The 19,421-nt window shown below is 44.3% G+C and overlaps 1 protein-coding gene across 1 annotated transcript in view; it reads right to left on the bottom strand.

Annotated features, from left to right (window-relative positions):
• Positions 1-19,421, bottom strand: part of MGAT4D (MGAT4 family member D) — a 666,451-nt gene that overhangs the window by 323,804 nt on the left and 323,226 nt on the right. The window contains exon 5 of the mRNA XM_085641583.1: positions 11,462-11,508. Coding sequence (XP_085497709.1) covers positions 11,462-11,508 — 47 coding nt within the window. The remainder of the gene's footprint in view (positions 1-11,461; positions 11,509-19,421) is intronic.

Here is a 19,421-nt window from a genome sequence, read left to right on the forward strand (position 1 = left end):
GCTGTCTAAGCACTGTTTAAAGTGCGCATGTCTTTTTGTCCAGCTGTCTTGCAACGGCCACCCACAAATGCGCACTTTAAACATCTCTAACCCAGCTGACTTTAGACAGCTGGGTTAGAGCAAGTGCAGGCCTCCAGAGCGGGTTGCGCACCAAGGGAAGCCGCTACCTCTAATCAGGGCACTGCTCTTACGCCGCATTAGAGCAGCGCCAGGATTGATCAAGGAAGTTTCAGCATCGAGTTCCTGGAAGAAGAGGTCCGGAGCAGAGGACGTCATGTTCGTCTTCAGGTAAGTGTTAGTGTTTTAAAAAATATATATATTTTTGCACGTGTGCCCCCCCTCCCCCGTAGATGCCAGCCATCCCTGGTCAGGGCATGTACCTGGGTGACAACTCAGACTCTGACGCACCAGCTAAGGGCACCTGACTGCGTAAATGGAATGAGCTCACTGACTTGGCGTGAGCTGTGCTTGAGCAACTCCGCCTGCCCAAACATAAACCAACAAGATTAAAACCAGTGTTCTCTATGGATTCCTCGGCTCACCATTGATTCCTCCAAAATGAAACTTAAGAATTGCTGTGCAAGACCTTCTACTCTTGCCTCTGGATGGTGGCAATGCCCTACTTCACATCCTCCCAGACTCCACTTTGGCACCCCTGAGGGCATCCTAGATGCCGCAGGTTGTCTCATCCAAGGCTGAACGAAATATGATCATATCACTCCCATTCTGGTGGAACTTTATTGGCTCCTCTTATTATCAGTCCTGACACACATTGAGTTTCCGCCAGGATACCTGGCGTGGGTGAAGCTATTATATCACAAGCCAGAAAGTCAAGTTACTAATAAATGGGGTACACACTCAAGCATTTGAAATAACTAGGGGAATGAAACAGGGTTGTCCCCTATCACCCCTACTGTTGGCGCTTGAAATGGAGCCCTTGGTGGTTAATCTCCGCCACTATCATAAAAAACATGCATTGAACTACCCAACCAGGCCGGTGCTAGTCTTGTTGTATGCAGATGATGTCACATTATATGTACAAAACCCAGAAACAGGATTAATTACATTATTTGTGAAATCATCAAGTTTGGTGCATACTCAGGCATAACAATAAACTGGGGGAAAACACAAATCTTCCCTCTCACCCAAAACACCCCGAACAGTCCACTGGAATACCCACTACAGTGGTGTGACACAGAGCTCCGACACTTGGGTATCAATATTACCAAAGATAGGGAGGAACTAATGAGAGATAATTACGGCAGAGTCCTAAACTCGGTAGAGGAGGCCATCACCAGATAGATTGCAATGCCGCTGTCGCTGGCTGGATGCATTTCTCTAATGAAGATGGTGATATTGCCCATATTCTTATATTTATTCATAAACATACGGTACCCGCCAGGCCGACCCTTCTTCGTAAGACTAAAAAGTAAATTAATTAGACTAGTATGGGGAGGAAAACAGCCTCGTATTAAATGGAGTACCCTCACGTTGCCCTTTGCTCCGGGGGGATTCGAGGCACCAGATCCTGAATTATACTATCTCAGTGCGCAAGTACAATATGCAACTTATTGGTTTAAGCCTCCACCATTTATGACACATCTAGCAGTCGAGCAAGGCTATATGTCGCCCACCCCTCTGACTGGGTTTCTGGGAACAAACAGTCCGGTAGCGGGAGGCAAATATTCAACGGTAACATGTACCAACTCCGCATGGAAAAATATTGCAAAGAAATCACAAACCCCGATGTCATATTCCCTGTTACTCTCACTAACACACGAACAGGCACTTCCTGTTACACATGTGGAAATATGTAGACGTATGCTTTTAAAATATGGAATGCACACGTGGGGAGACATGTACAAAGAGGGGGAATTTAAACAGGGGGACATCATCATCATCATCAGTCTTTATTTTCGATTAAATTCATCATAAAAGACAATACAAAGTAAAAAAGAATTCCGTACAAATCAAAAAATAAAAACATTTCTTAGATAGAAACAGGATAAGAACTGAATAAAACAGGACACTGGGTGCCTTTATGTCCTATTTCTAATAATCCAAACCCAACCTAAAAATGTGGCCACAGCGATTACAATAGATTCGCTGGTGTCGAATCTTAGAATTCCTAATGCCACGAACCCCACCCTAGTGCCCTTATTGCGACAAATGGGTTTGAGCCATTTCGCCCGAGGTGCTGCGTAGGCCGGGCATGCGAAAAATATGTGACCAACAGATTCAAGATTCAACACAATCAGTACACCAGCGACAGGATTCACTCAACTCACCCTTCCAGCTTTTGGTGAACAATCTGGTAGGTAGGAAGCCAACCCTTAGTTGGTGATAGAGTTTCCTGTCACTGGACCTACTAATAATATCCCAGTAGTCTTCTAAAAGTGGGACATTTTTCCGCACAAGGAACCTGCCGGTCAATGACTCTGCCAACATTTGGGTTGACTGTTTCTGGTATAACTGGGACCAGTAGAGGCCTTTAAATAGTTTTTTTGGGGGGAAAAAGGTTGTTAGCAGGGTCCGACCATAGATTTCCCAAGCCCATAGATTCCAAAAGCAATCTAACTTGCTTAAACCAAACTATGTTTCCAGAACCTAAAATGGAACGAACATCTAGAAATACCTTGGCATAGGGGGCTAATTCCGGGGTAGGCCACAGTCTTCTCCATAGGGCCAAAGGTTTGAACCGGGCAATATCTTCAATTGAACGACAACCAAGATCCAGTAATAATGGTTTCACTGGACTTGAACTGGGAAGGCCCGTGAGGTTCTTCAAAAATTTATTTTGCACCTTGACCAAAGGGGATAGGTCGGCAAAACCCCAGAGTTCTGCGCCATAAAGAATCGCAGAACTGATCCTGGAGTTGTAAATCTTAATAGCTGGGCCTATCCTTTTGGTCTGAGACAGTCTCTGTTCTTTTACCAAACACCCTGAAAGCTGAGCAAACTTAAGGGATAAGATATCAATTTGGGGCTTCCAGCTCAGTTTTTTTTCCAGAACAATCCCCAAATAAGTCATAACGTTCGTACGTTCAAGCATTTCGTTATTCATCGTAACATGACCTGCCACGCTTCTTCCTTAATTGAAAACCATATACTTGGTTTTAGAAACGTTAACTTGCAGATCATGATCGAGACAAAAGGTGTCAAATTTATTCAAAGCCGCCTACAACCCCATCTAACTCTGAGACAATAACAGGGTGTCATCAGCAAACATGAGCAGTGGGATCTTAGTACCACCCAAGGAGGGGGCGTCAGTTGAGATAGATGAAAAATACTGCACAACTCTGTTTATGAATAACAAGAAAAGAGTTGGCGCTAGGACGCACCCTTGCCTGACACCCCGATTTACTTTATATTTATCAGTGACCTGCCCTTGGTTCCCCCAGCGAACTTGGGAAAAGTTTTCATCATGCAACCTGATAACAATATTCAAGAGGTCGGCGGGCATCCCTAGCCCATCTTCTTTGGGAGGAAAAATCCTACCACAATGGATCGCTTTCTATACACTCGGCTTAGACAAGATGTCAAAGCAGCCCCACCGCTGTTCCCGGAGGAACCTCCCACTCTGTTACCACTACACCTGTTATTACATGGTGTGCCATCCCATGCAGTGTCATAAATATACAAAGCAACTATTGGCATGGGAGAAGGGAACACTGGAAGGGCAAGAGCAGGTTGGGAGCAGGAATTGGGGTTGAGATATGGACATACTGCTGTCAGCAAACAGAAAGAATCACAGCGAGAAGCAGATTGAGAGTCATACATTTCAAATTTCTACACAGAATGTACTATTCACCAGCAAGAATGTACATATTCAAACCGAGGGGAAATGACACTTGCGACAGGTGTTGACAAGAAGGTGCAGATTTCATGCATTTGGCTTGGTCATGTACTGCTACTACTAACTACTGGAAGGAAGTGGAGAGGGCTTTAAATGAAATGGCAGAGGTACAAATTGACCTGACCCCGGTGATGGGATCACTAGGCTACACGAATAAGATTGAAGGAAAAATCAAACGACTGATTGCGCTAGGATTGCTAATGGCGAAACGCAGAGCAGCATGCAGATGGGGAAGAGGAAGGGCTCCTAAATTCAAAGAATGGCTTAAAGATATGACATACTGTCAGAAACAAACTAGTATATATGCGGAGTTACTCACACCTAGCTCCTGGCCCCGAGACATATGGGAACCCTGCAAGAGTTACCTACAGCGTATAGGAAGTGCTGAGGAGGAAAAGTAGATACTTGACAATTGGATTATATCTAGAAAAAATGTAGAGTGATATGTGGACTAAATCTCTACGCCAGGACAGTGTTTATAAAATGACCCGTTGTACCACGTCGAGTGGCACCACAGAATCGCAGTATATACGTGTGAGAAGCCAGAAATATGATGATACGAATAGCATGCCATAATAATGTTGTAGATATGTGATGTATGGAAAAAAAAGGTTTAATGGCTGCTTTTTTGAGTCAACTGATGCCTGTACTGTATAACTTAAAATGCCAGTAAACAAAGTTTTCTTTAAAAAAAATACCCCATCCTTCTACCCTTCCCTTTCTACTCCCATCCCCGCTGGGGGTAGATTTGGGGCCTGCCCATGCAGCGCTGATTATACTGTTGCCTGGGCCAGTAGTATAAGAAGCAGACTGAGTCGGCAAGCAGGGCCGGCCGCCTGGCAGCAGATGCAATAGCATGCAAATACTATGTCACCCCCTGCTACGGCGTGGTACCTGCAGACTGGTGTCGGCAGGACTCCACTGTGACTGGGCTGTCACGGCATCCTGTGGTGGTAAAGACCTGTGACCCCTGCGACCCTGTGTGTACCGCTGTCCTTGAACCAGGGGTCAGACTCTGTGAACATTGGGGGGAACCCCGCCCTTTGCACCATCGACAGGCACCCACTTCTGGGAAGGGGCTGGCTGTGTGTGGAGGGGGAAGTGGAGTGACTCTTAGCGCCCATGGGGGAGGATAAACTGACTCGACAGGGAAAGACTGATTACTACACTAAAACAATGACCCCCCCCCCCTTGAGGGGCCCCAGGGACCCCACCCCCGAGATGCCGGCTAACGCTGTACTGATGGCGGCAATCTAAACCTTCAGGGTTAGCCCTAGATTCAAAAATTGGCGAGGTGCGCTCCGGGGTGTCCCTCCTGCTATAGGATCTGCGCAATGTTGCTGAGCGAGTGACTAATGCTGAGGGCAGAATCTCAGAGCAGGAGGACTCAGTTCACACCCTCAAACAGGGGGTGTCTGAGGTCATGGAGATCATGAAACACCTTGCCTGGAGAGTGAACAATGCCAAAAATAGAGCGAGGAGAAGCAATGTGAGACTAGTGGGTTCCTGTAGGTAGTTGAAAATGGAAATATGTTGCAGTTCTTGGACCAGTGGCTCCGATCCACCTTTTCCACTGAAAGGTTCTCCACCTGCTTTGTCAGAGAAAGGGCTCTGTGGTAGGCCCGTGCCAGGAGCACCCCATGACTGATCATTGCCTGATTTATGAACTTTCCAGACCAGGATACGATCCTTAAGGAGGCCAGACAGAAAGGATGCTGTGCAGAAACCAAGGAAGACATATGATACAGTAAAGGAGGGGAGCCCTTTGAAGCAGGAAAAGACCCTCAGGAGGACCCACATGCGAAAGGCACAGGCGTCGCAAGAGGACCTCGAGCAGATCAACAAAGATGAAGGCCCACGATGCAAAGGATGTGGTGAGGACCAAGATCATGCCAGGAAGAGATGCTGGAGGCTGGAGCTTCTTGTACCTTGGAGATCTCTGGAATGCAGAGCCAACAAGCCTTGGCAAAACAGCAAGTCAACGCAGTGCACAAGGGGTTCAGTCTCGGTGGTTCCGACGCGGGATACTAGCCTCTAAGTTGCAGAGAGGACAGGTCAGGCCTCGGAGAAGTTGCATAACCACCACCTGTGTTGCTGAGCGTTTAGAAGTCCGTGGGACGTCAGGAGCAGCAGGCCGGTCAGCTTAGCTGTGGTGCCTGCAGATGCATGGGAGTGGCTCCTTTACTTCAGGTGTTCTTGATGCCCATAGGTCTGTTGAAGATCCTGGAAGAAGCACAGACACAGACGACAAAGAAGACTTGCAGAACAGCAAGACCAGGAGCAGCAGGAGTCTTCTTTGATACAGTCTTGGTTCCAGGCGAAGTCCAGGTGTCCAGACAGTCAAAGAGTGACATGGTTTCAGGCTTAAGTCTTGTCCCACAACGAATCTGAAGAGCCACCTACAGGTAAGCCCTTAAGTACCCTAGGGAGAGGGTTGGAACGATTAAGGGGTCCCGCCCAGAGGAGGGGCTGGACTGAGGGGAGGATACTCCCATGTACTTTGTACAGTTTCACACCAGAGCAGGAGCCAAGGGTTCCCTGAACTGGTTCCCACTGGAGTATGCAAGAAGGGTGCCAAATGTGCTCTTCATGGCAGTCTGGTGGTGCTGGCAAATGCCCCCACCCCAGCCCAATACAATTTTTCCTGTCTGGGGAGGTGGTCACACAACTCCCTGCGACAGTAAACCTTTTGTTCTATCTTCCCCTGCTTTAGTTTGGCTGAGCAGCAGGAGGGCAGAATCGTGTCTGTGGTCGGCAGCAGCACTAGCTTGCTGTCAGACCTTGAAAGGTGGTAACCAGGAGTACAGGGGGCTACCACAAGGGAGCCTCGCACTACATGGGATCATACTTCTAACACTGGAATCGGTGTTGAAGTATGATTCCAACAAGTTTGATACGAAACATGACTGGGTGACATGAGCCACTATATAGTTAGACATCTTGTAATGACTGATGTCCACTATATGTTTGAAAATGGCTGACCACACTTACAAAGCCTGGAGAATCAACTCTGGGGTTTGTAGGGGTGTTCTGTTCATGCAGGGGCACCCTCACACTTACAAACAAGCACCCTGCGTTCAAAATTGAAAGGCCTGCATTAGGGGTGACTTTTAGGTTTCAAGTGTAGTGACCTCAGATATAGGGAAACTTATATCTGTCATAAGTAACACTAGCACCAGTTTACACAGGCTGCAATAGCAGGCCTGTAGTCACATTTTGAGTGGTATTTCATGGGTGGATATTACATGCTGCAGCCCATGGGAGACCCCAGGTGTCCCTATGCCCTGGGTACCTTAGTACCATATACTAGGGACTTACAAGGGTACACCAGTAGCCAATTGTGGAGATAAAAAATGTACTTATCATGTCAAATTTAGGGAGGAAGCACAGTGGCTGGGGTCCTGATTAGCAGGATCCCAGACAGACTAGTCAAACAAACATGATGACACAAGCAAACAAATGGGGGTAGCCATGAAAGCAGATTCTACTTTCCTACAAGTATTATCCAATTTAATTGTTAAACATTGAAGAGAAAAGATACTGTCCAAGATATTGATCACTAAGCTTCTCAAAGTTGTGGTCCTATTGATACACAGAGACCAGTCAGGCTTTCTGCCCGGTAGGTCTACCAGATTCTATTTAAGGTTACCCAACTGGATGGCAAAGGTTCAGGATAGGGAGGAGCCCCATGTTTTCCTTTCGCTAAATGTCGAAAAGGCATGTGATGCTATACACTGCCCTCTTCTTCAACAAACACTGAGGAAATTCAGTTTCGGCCTTACTATAGACAGTAGATAGCAATGCTATACCAGGCTCCAACATTGGCCGTGAGGGTATATGGTTTCCTGCTGTCAGTATTCCCGATTGAGAGGGGGATCTGACAGAAATGCTCCTTGTCCCCTCTCTTATTTGCCTTCACAATTGAGCCTTTGGCCTGCATTGCCCATGCCCACCCCATAATACGGGGGATTCAAGGTAGTTGACACTAGCACAGATGAGGAAGGGGTCTAGCTATATGCGGGCAATTTCCTCCTTTATATCACCGAGCCCACGACAATGATCCTGGACGTCTAGCAGACCTTTGAGGCAGTTACTCGGGGTATAACATAAACTAGGGAGTATTATTCCAGCCGCATTGCTCCTTTGACCTGAATGCTCTCCCCAGGAGACTATGGGTGGAGACGGTTTTAAATACCTTGGAATCAATGTGACTCAGATTAGTGATGTGTGCCTGTCTAGGAACCTGAGGAGGGTAATTTAGAATTTCCAAGGAGACGTGGAGCGCTGGCATTGGCTACCCCTGGCAATTGTGGGGAGGGTGGCCATCTTCAAAATAATCATGCTTCCTAACTACTCTATGCCCCTCCAAAACATGTATTATAAAATCCCAGAGGAGATGTTTACCAAAATAGATGGAGAGTTGAGAACTCTATTGTGGAATAAAGGACACCCCAAAGTAGCACTGAAGGCGCTGCAGTGTAACCTTATAATGGGGGGATTGCCCTCCCAGATGTGAGGACCTACTATTGGGCCGTGCATCTGATAGCAATAAACAACTGGATATTCGCACCCCAGTATCACTCGACATACTATTTAGAATGGGATAAGTGCCTGACGCAATCGCATTTGTAGTACATGCATCGTAGGAAGGGTATCCGACAACTGCTGCTGGCGACACAGGTGGCACTGGAGGCTTGGACGAAAGCCACCAAATGTATAGGATGGGCGAACAAAGTGGCCAGAGAAACGGGGTTGTGGGAAAGGGGGAATAATGCAGGAACTAGGAAACGCTGAGGGGTTTTAAGGCATGGGACACAATAGGAATTTCCAAGATCAGGGCCCTCTTGGAAGACAGAGACCTTATGCCCCTCCCCTCCCTTCAGAGGGGCTACCATCTCAACCTGAATAAATACCAAAAATATGTGCAGTTAAGCCATGTGTGGCAGACCAAGAGGCTGAAAGAAGTAGATGTACAAGAATTTGCTCTGCTAGAGGGTAGGTTACTCATGGGAGAGCTCGAGAAAGAGGCAGTTTTCCACACATATAAAACTCTCAACAATAACATGCCTGACACATTAAGTAGGCTGCAAGAGAGGTGTGTGAGAGATGTGGGAGAGATGGACAACATGGACTGGGAGGAGGTCGTGATGCATCCAAGGGTGGTAGCGATAAAGTCCAGATTACGGCTGATCCAGTTTAAGATACTGCACCGGGTCTACTAAGACAGTGACTGACTACATAAGATGGGGAGAGCAGTGTCCCTCGGACTGCATCAGATGTAGTTGGGCCAGAGGTACTTTTATGCACACATTCTGGGGTTGCCCTATCATTCAAGTCTGCTGGACTAAGGTAATACGAGAACTACGTACCATCCTGGGTGTCGACATTCCGATAGAGAAAAGTCCATTCTCCTTGGTATTCCAAATCATGTGGATGTCCCCCCGGGTCAAACTTCTCTTTAGTAACCTGGGTATGGTGGTGGCACAGAGAGATGTGGCTAAATATGGGGGGGTGCCGGAGGTTCCAACATTACAAGAGTAGAGAACTGGGATGGACATGTATATGGCGGCAGAGAAGGTGACCTATAAAAGCAGGGGGTGTCCCCACAAATTGTTCAAAGTAGGGGGGTACTGAATAACGATTTGGACCCCACTGATGGCGAGGTCGGCCTCCAAAGTGAAAAGCTCAACATTCTGTACCTACGTCTGCTGTAAGTCTGCTTTTGTACTTAATGTGTTGCCGGAAGCCCTGAAATGTATGTGCATAAGGTAACCTCCCTCTGATGTTTATTGCCGTTACGGGTGCGGGTGCATGCCCAACTTTGTTGTTTGCACTTATAAACCAAATACACAGATTTAAAAAACGAATGTCAGCAGATTTTCAACCTGGAAAGGTCTAGGATTCATTTAGGTGCTTGAAACATGTTTAAAGACTTCCAGATAATGGCTTTCATATGCCAAACTTCCAATGCAACGAGGGGAATGAATGGGCAAGGTGGTGCAGTTCTAAACCTTTCAAAACTATTCACACTGGTAACGTTTTAAAATACAACATTATCCACTGGAAACACCAATAAGGAAGATTTCAGGTCCTCCGTATGTACCCAACTGGACCCATTAAAACATTTTCACTTGTATTTAATTAAAAGCTTTCTTGGCATATTCCTAGCTTGCATTTCACACCAGGAGGTAAACTCTAATATAATTTACATTTTTCATTGCATTAGATTTCGACTGAGTTAGCTCCTTGATAGGAAATAATACTCCAGTTTACTAACCAGACAAACTTTACTCTACAGGGTGCATATGCCTCTTCCACCTTCCCCTACACTCATCACCTGCTTGGAGCATTTGGTAATAATGCTGTTCTTCTGGGCCCTTGGTGGCCAGATTTTGTAGCTAGGTAACAAAATGCTGAATCAATCTGAAATGATCAACGAGGATTCAGGTTTTCCGAGTATAAACCTATATATTCTGTACAAGTAAATTAATCTGTGATGACAACATGATTACTGATGTTTTTGTGGATTATGTTAGTCCTACACATATTAGGTATACAACTGCAACATGTTAAGCCCCCCAGATTACATGATCCTCATTCAGCTTGAGTGTTGTATGTATTTACCAAGTTGGTTATTCCTAACAGAGCAACAGAGGCAGTTGTGATGTCATTTTAGCTGCTGTTGCTATTCTTTCTTCTGCAAATCTAGCGCCTTGACAACTTTTGGTTTAGTGCGCTCTATAAATATTATCCTATCCTACCTGAGATCACTCTCTTAAAAAACATTAGGGTAATACCTTCATTGCCACTTTGATGGTTATAGCCCAAGACCAGTGAAGGTGGCAAGAAATTTGGAAGTGATTTTCAACAGAGCTGCCAGTCATTCATTTATCAAACTGAATACTTTAGTGAAAGCGCTGGGCACCATCTCCGACTGATGAGACACTTGCTATACTTATTTATCCCTACCAGAAAAGTTGCTTGTTCTAGGCTCATACTTTGATTAATACAAGTACTGTTCACTTGGGCTTCTGATGAAGAATAAACACCCAACAAAAGGTGAAGAATCATACTGCCACAGTGGTTATAGTGATGACATGTAAGAAAAATATCTTGCTGTAACAGCACAAAAAATATAGTTTATGTTGATCTTCAATTTCTTGGATACGGAAGGCAGTCTCTAAAAAAAGTCACCCAACAGCTCAAACATTAACAGCCTACAAAAACCATATTATCCCAAACTCAAAGAAAACTGGTCTAAGAGAGAGCTTAGCTAATTTGAATACGCACAAGGATAGGACACGATCGCTCTATTTAATTTCCACCAGCACATCCCAACCCCAAAACCTGTGCTAAACTCAAAACCAACACTCTTTCAGGGAAGGGTGGAAAACTGCTGTATTCTGACAAGCACGCCAATAAGGCACCAAAGCCCTTGGTTTGAGCTCAAATATTCTTTGATTCGTAAAGCATCCTAAAGCTCACATCTACTAGTGGAGACACAAATTATTCAAGCACCAGTATTGTTTACATTGCAATGTCATACTAGTAACTAACTACAGAAATATTTTATGTAAACTGAAAGAACAATGAAATTAATCATACCTCTCCTTAATGCTGTCAGCAATGGCGTTCACATATTGAGGGTCAACCTGAAACAACAAGCATTGGTAAATGCATTAGTTTAGGCCTATGTGATTAATAATAAGCTGTATTTTGTTGTAAGTTGTAGCTTGGTGAATACTTGTGCAATATAAGTTACTGAAAGTATGTTCAAGTGTTTGTTTTGATGTCAAAGCTAAGTATATTTCCTGGTGCAAATGTCCTATCACAGGAGCCTGAACTCATTTTCATTCACTGACTTTGAGCCCTGTGTGTGTTTTTTGTATTCCTATAGAATTGTTTTGCAGAAATACTGTGAGCACATTACATCATCATTGCAAAAGAATGAGGGATGTGCTTGAAAAAGAAGAATTCTTAAAAGGTGAAAACTCTATGTTGTAAATGTGGTGGGTGAAGCAGGTATGGGCGGCATGCAAATAAGTATCAATCTGCAACTGTGGTCATCCTTTCTCAGAGAAAGTAGGAGGTGATCAGTGCTTTAAATGGGCCGGTACTCACCGGTACTGAGTACCGGCACTTCCAAATTTTCCAGCCCTCAGAGCCGGCACTTTTCTTTTGTCAAGGAGAGTACTGGTACCCTGATTGGTGGCACAGCAGGCTCAGGTTCCGTATCCCCTACAACGCAGGACAGATGCCGCTCTGCTTCTGGATCTCGCAATCACACTGAGCCATGAAATCAACTTTTGCAGAGACGCTGGTAAAGTCCAGAGGCGCCCCTTTGCAATTCCTCACACTGGAGGTGTTTGGGAGGGCTTGCGTCACACGCTGTGATTAACAGAGCAGGGTCTAGCCTGACAGATTAAGCGTGTAATGACCATTCAGCTACAAATTAGCGCCCCCCACCAGCTCCCTCTCCGTCAGGTGCATGAAATAGCCTGGGCTGGTGCTGCACTGGCCACACTTCAGCGAGTGGCAGTTCAACACAATCATCAACCTTTTCTTTTCATGTTTGTTTTTTACAGCGCAGGAGCTGATTTCCTTTGTGTGCCCCATCAACTAATCGCTGCATTTACATAACAGCAAGGGATCCATGGGTGTGAAGGTAGCCCTGCTCAAAGAGCAATGCATAGCAGGGAACGCTGCAGCACTCCAGGAATGACCTCCCACGACAACTGCCAATGGATCTGGCTGGGTTGGAAACGAGATGCTGGACATTGAAGGAAGGGGAGGGAGGGGTGTATAAAGGTGAGGTGACAGCTGACGTTAGGATTGGCACTTTTTTTCAGTTAAAAGAACCAGATATGTGTTCTGTTGTTCAGTTCTGAAATCGGGGCTCAAAAATTGCATTTTAACACAAATTAGTGCAGAGTTCAAAATCTTCTGTAATTCTTGTAACTTTCATTACCGTTTATAAATATATATATGTATATATACAGAATACTTTGGCACTTTTGAAGTGATTGAGTGATTTATGCTTTTATTTACTGTTATATATCATATTATGTATCATCATGTCTTGCACTTAGCCCCGCCCCTAGCCCTGCGCACTTGACACACCTCTAGCTCCTTTTAATGAGTACCTGCACTTATTTTTTCCCATTTAAAGCACTGGAGGTGATGCGATCTTTTAGCGGAGTATGAGAATACCACAAGTTTTGACAGTGTTTATTGGTTAAAATGAATGGAGGAAGAGATTAAATATTCCGCCAAATGGAATAACCAAAGACGTGAGTGTTGCAAAAATAATCTGTTCCTGCAAACGTTCAGTGACAATGTGATTGCCATGAGAATTTGTTTTAAATCTTGGTGTTCTATTTTTTGGAAGTAAAATGTGTTCTAGGCCACTAGTCCTGTTTTTTGGGTTAATATTGTGTAAACAGTGGTGGAAGTATGTTCGTGTGGGATGTGTACGAGTTCATGCGCTTAAAAATGTGCTGTTGATATAAGGAAAAGATTATTTAAATAGTGTTAGATAATATCCAAAAAGCAGTTTTAGATGAATATAGTGCCTCCAATTTGTGTTAGTTTACTATATGGAGTACACAAGTATACAATACTATACAGCCATAAACAGAATTGTCTGACGTGCGGGACTTTAAGGGGCAAGATTGAGTCTATCCGTGCAGCCAGGGTGATATAATGTAAACAGCAAACAATATAAATTTAATAATATGAAGCTGTAAATAATCTTGTGCAACATCTGTGAGTTTGAGGGTACCCAACAGTAAATGTGTGCTGCAATTATTGAAATTAAGAAGTTGTTTGTAAACATAAAACATACAGTTGAAACATAAATGTAGTAAGGCGAACCCTGGGAGATAATGTAAAGAGCCTAGTATTTTTCAGAAATGAAATAGAGGTGAGAACGTTGTGCAACCATATTATAACCCTTTAATCCAAGTTTGCATAGTATACGCAAGCATAACAAAACATGTGCTGCGTTCAAGAGATAAACCTGCAAAATATTGTAAATGTGTGTTGGCCCGACATTCTGCATCTAAGAAATGCGTGTTGTATTGATGTTATGCAGTCATCAAGCAAAATATACTATTCGTCCATAAGAACATTTTTTTAGAATAAAGTAAATGTGGGCAGATAGTAGTAAAATAGAGAAAGGGTAGAGTATAAACCAAAAAGAAATTCACCCAACAAACATGCTGTAAATGAGTGTCAATACGGCAAAATAATTTTGAAATGGTTTTAAGATAAAATAAGAAAATCTTTTTAAATGCATCAGAAGATCTCTAAAAATAGTTTAGTTGTTAACAATGCTTAAAATGCGTGGTGACTGAAGGCGACAAAGCAAGAGCATGCAGCTAACAAACACGTGTAACATGTGAGTTTGTACATTGTGTCTGTAAAAATATAATGTGGGGGGTTGAAGTGAATATATGTAAGGTGAAAATAGTACTAGGAGGGTCCAGGGTTCAAATCCCTGTTTAGGAGTCCAAACTTTTTTTCTACATATTTATAACTATTGTTATCATTTAGCCAATATAAAATATGTTTGTCAATTTGTTCCTATATAAAAATAATAATAATAATAATAATAATAATAAAACACGCCTCTCCAAAGCTATTATGTTCTTTTTATTCACAGACACGTTGCTTAATTGTTTCTTTGGTTCAGACAGAAACACAGTTCAACTTCATAGCACATGGTGTTGTTACAATTCAAACAAGGAAATCACTGAGCTGCAACGAGTTGTGTGTTACTTAGGCTACCAAGAAGTTATGTAGACAAAAAACATATGAGTGATGCATCTACAAAAGCATGGTTTCCTTGGGTGCAGCGAGGAAAAGTAAACAAAAAAAAGTTCCACACAAAAGTGAATGAACACAGTACTTCTGCCATGGGAACTGATAAGAGCACCCTTTTAAGATGTATTAATACAAGAGATTTCACAAGCAGAGCGAAACGCTGTGTAGGCAAAACCTAAAAAATGTGAGTGTATCACAGTTTAGGCATGTGCAGTAGGATTTAACACATACTATGTCTGGTAGAGACAGCTTGGTCTATCTCAGAGAGAGTGCATACAATCTTTATGGAAAGAGTTCTGAACTCAGCCACTCCATACCCATTGGTTATTTATTGTACGTGTCATGTATCACTTTCATCAGTAATTTGTTAATCATTCATGTACTATAGATCTTTGTCACTGCACTAAGGCATATGGTTATTGCATTGCTGAAGTACTGAGATGAGTAGGGAGAGGTGAGCTTGTTTTTTTTGTTTTCTTTGTTTTGCAAAGCTGTTAGCTGTCTTAAGGAAAGAATAACATTTTCAGCATATGAAACGGCAATGTAAAAGAACAGTGCAAGTTTAATATGATTGCTCTTGATATGGTTGCCACCCAAAGCACGCATCGTTTCACTTGCTTACTCAGTGATTAGTTGCTTTGTGTAAAGTTCAATGTTACCCAGTCAATATTTGAAATGTATATTTACTGAGAGTTGTGGAATGGTATTTAGCTAAAGCATTTTATGCAGCAGACTATTGAGATGTGAATCAATTAATATGCATTTTTATGGCATTTTATTTTTTTCATAATCTGCAATAGTGAACAATGACACACTTCTCTCTGGAGGCTAGGCTACACACTTTCAGCAGAAGGGTGTAATTTACTATGACCCAGGAGATTAAACCCGCTCGTATCGACAGGACCTGCAGACTTGAGGTACTTCAAAATAAAAATTGTTCATGTCTCCTACATTATAGCGATCTTAAAGGTGCTCTTAGAATCTCATTGCTGCATCAACGAGTTCGTAATAGGAAAGTATTCTATGGGTATTCTTAGGGTTAGGGTAAAATCTCCTTAACATTTGCAATGCTTAGGGTATAATCTCCGTAATATAATTAAACGTTATTGTAGCAGATTGCAAAGCATAATATCATCTTACTAACATTGTGTCCTAATTAACGTTCCCAAAAAATATTTCTGCGCTGTGTGTAGATTTACTATTATTAGCTCCAAAAGATAGATATTTTTTTCATATTTAGACACCATATTTATGACATGGTATCTAGAGAATGATATTCAGGTACCACACCACAGAGCAAACATACAACCCGATAATGGGCTCATTTTTCAGGCTAAGGGTTAAATAATGTGACCTTTACTCTTTAGTTATAAAAATGCTTATTTGAGTACATATATATTGTTAAATGTATACTTATTAAAACACAAAGGTATATTACTTAGCCTGTATGGTCAATAAGAAATAAAACCATGGGAGTCGTGTTTGTAGATACCCAGACCTGCAATCACGAACCTTAGATTCCCTTTGGCCTGAGCATGGATCATTTACACAGACAGGTGCTTTTATCAGTCCTCAGAATAAATACTGCAGAATTATACAACCCATAAAATGAATAATCTTATTCTAATATGCATTGTTTATGGGAAGACGAAAAGAGCAACATTATGCAGTAATTTCATAAGCCAGGGCCCCGTTTCTCTTGCCCATATGGCTTTCATTTTTTAGGGCGAGCCTAAGCAGTGCGGATGCACTGTCGCCAAGCCCTGCTGTAATCAATATTAGTACTCTATTCCCACCTGTTGCTTACCATAGGCTCACTGCAACATCGCTCTTCTTCGCTGCCTCCTAACTCGTTCCTGCAGCCGATACCTAACTTCCATTTACGGGTGAGGAGTACCTGCCAATTACAGTTTTCATAAACGAACATTCTTTCTGTATTTGGCAGAACTCTTTTTTGAAATCTTGCTTTCCTCCAGTCACTGCTTGTTAAATTTAGCTTCTCAATTCTGCTTTGCATTATAATTCTATTACAGGACCGGAGGCTTCAGATTATGCTTTCTCTTTCATTTACTGCAAACAAACAGCAGCCAATAAGATCATTTGTAACACTTGTAAACACAACATTCCCAAAATGCTTAATGTGAAAGAACAATATCCATAGAGACTAGCCCTATATAACAGTCTTTAAACCGGAACACCTCCTCTTTCTTTGCTGCTCCTCTCAGAGATAAGTGCTCGATTTTTTTGTCTTGCCCTTCTCTGGATATTCAGTGATTTATTGTGCTTGTATTTGCTGTTGTTACCAATTACTTATTCTATTTGCAGCCTATTGTGGTGTGCGCAGTGTTACTCTGCCTTGTTGCCGATCCGGTGGTGCATTCGGCGCGCGCAGCGCCGCGCAGTCTCTCACGCTCTCGGAAGGTGAGCGATCTACTCTATGAGCGCGCCTCACCTTCCGATTGCAGTTTGCTCTCCCGGCAATTTTCGCCGCATCTGAAGCGGCTGGCGGTGCCTTCACTCGTACGGGCCCGCGCTTCCCAGAGCCTCAGGTCGCCTAGTTCAATTGGGCTCGTTTTGGGTTTCTTTTGGGCTATGCGACGCCCAATCTGTGTTTCCTCCTCGCTCCGCCCGCTTTTCTATGCGTGTAGGAGCTGCGGGTTGTTCTTGTGCCCTTCAGTGACGCCTCACTTTGGCTGCCTAAAAGTTTCTGGCCCAAGCTGTGTGCAGGCTTATATATCTGTTTTTGCAGAGGCTCTTGATGCCTTCGGGCTGCTTTTGACTACAGCTTTGCTGAGGAGCACTTTTGTTCTTATTGTAATTAATTTTGCACCAGGGTTTGCTCCCCCTTGATTCATCCCTTTGGGATTCTGGATATTTAGTCTTTGGTTTCACCTTATACTCGGTAGACATGGAAGACTGGGCCTACTTCGAGGAGGACGAATATGGGTACTATGAGGAGGAGTACGCTCCCCTCCTAGAAGACAACCTTGTGCAGGCTTTAGATGCCTCTGTTCAAGACTCCATTAATAAGGCGGTGGAGGTGGCGGTCCCTAAGACCGTGAATAAGGCTTTAGCGGCGGCTTTGAAGCCTATTACGGCGCAATTAGAGAGTTTTGCGAAACGCCATGGCTTATTACAACAAGATAATGCGCCTGCTTCTACGTCTGGGGGTAAATCTGCATCTTCCAAGACATCCAATTGGCGGCATGCACAGACCATCACCAAGTTGCCTCCCCCGACAAATAGAGGTCATCCCTTCTCAGGGTCTTCGAGCCCTATGCCCGCAGCTTCCAAGGTGGTTACTGATACCGATAGTGGACTCGGACTCCTCCAGCCACACCATGTCCCCTAAGAAAACAAAGAAGTCGGTGGTACGACCTCAATCCCCCCCTGTTTATCAGCCCTCTACTCCCTTTGATTTTAATTCCCAAGATATAGTGCACCCCAGGTCTTCTGAATGGGCCCCTCCATCTGAGGTGACAAATTATATCCATCAAAACCTGCGGCGCAGTTTCGACAGAGATGTTAGGAATCGTCTGAGGTCGAAATGTCCCCGTCCCAATGTGCCGGATAAGGTCACTGAGACCCCGGATATTGATCCTAATATGTTGGCCTTCCTTAAAAAGTTCTAAAAGGATCCCAAGAAAGGCATTGATAGGGCCTGGCGCGGGTGTCAGGATAAGTTGTTAGACACCATTGGCCCCTTGTCAAAAATCCTTGAAATGTCCCTGGTGGCCAAAGAGAATGGTGCTCTGATCGACCCAGACATTCTGGCGGGCTGGACCCAATGCGCTATTTGCTTTTTGGGCAATGCAAACTGCGCCATTTCCGCAGAGCGCAGGAAGTCTCTCTTGACGCGCATGGATACTTATTTGACTGAATTGGCTACAGCTGAGCCGGATCCCTTGGCAGATGGATTGCTGTTCGGTGACCGCTTTGTGAAGGACGTCTCCAAGTACGTGGGGACCTTCACCAGTCTAGACAAAGCTCAGTCTAATATCAAAAGAGTGTTTCACGCGGGCCTTTTTGGACGGGACGGGCGAGGCAGGGGCCGCTCGCCAGGCCGCCAGTACCACCAGGGTCCCGCGAGAGGCGGTTACGGCCGAGGCCGCGGAGACTTTCAGGACTCCACCAGAGGCGGGACCTTCTACCTAACCAGACGTTCCAACCGTCGTGGGTTCCACCGTGGTGGCCAAAGAGGAAATTCCCGTCCTCAGATTCTCTGTCTGTGTTTCCACTGGGGGGACGGATTCGCCATTTCCTTCACAATTGGCAGGCCATTACTCAGGACGCTTGGGTTCTTCAAACGGTGCAGGCCTTGCACATAGACTTTTATCAAACTCCTTTTCAGAGGTCCCCTCTTCCCCCTCTATATTTTTCCCAACAAGACGAGCATTTTATAGATCAAGATTTAGACGAGTTGCTGCAGAAGCACGTGGTTGCCTATTGCGAAGACTACGGACCGGCGGGCTTCTACAGCACCGCTTTCCTCGTGCAAAAGAGGGGTGGAGGGTTTCGGCTGGTTCTCAACCTGAAGGGGTTCAATTGCTTTGTTCTTTACTGGCATTTCAAGATGGAGGGTATCCATCTTCTGGCGGATCTCTTGAGGCAGGCGGACTGGCGAGTCCACCTCGACCTAAAGAACGCATACATTACTGTACTCATTTTTCCTCCCCATCACAGATTTCTACAATTTCTGTGGCGCGGCAGGCGCCTGGAATATTTGGTCCTACCTTTTGGT

The sequence above is a fragment of the Triturus cristatus genome, chromosome 2_2, assembly GCF_964204655.1.
Source record: "Triturus cristatus chromosome 2_2, aTriCri1.1, whole genome shotgun sequence".
NCBI lineage: Eukaryota > Metazoa > Chordata > Amphibia > Caudata > Salamandridae > Triturus > Triturus cristatus.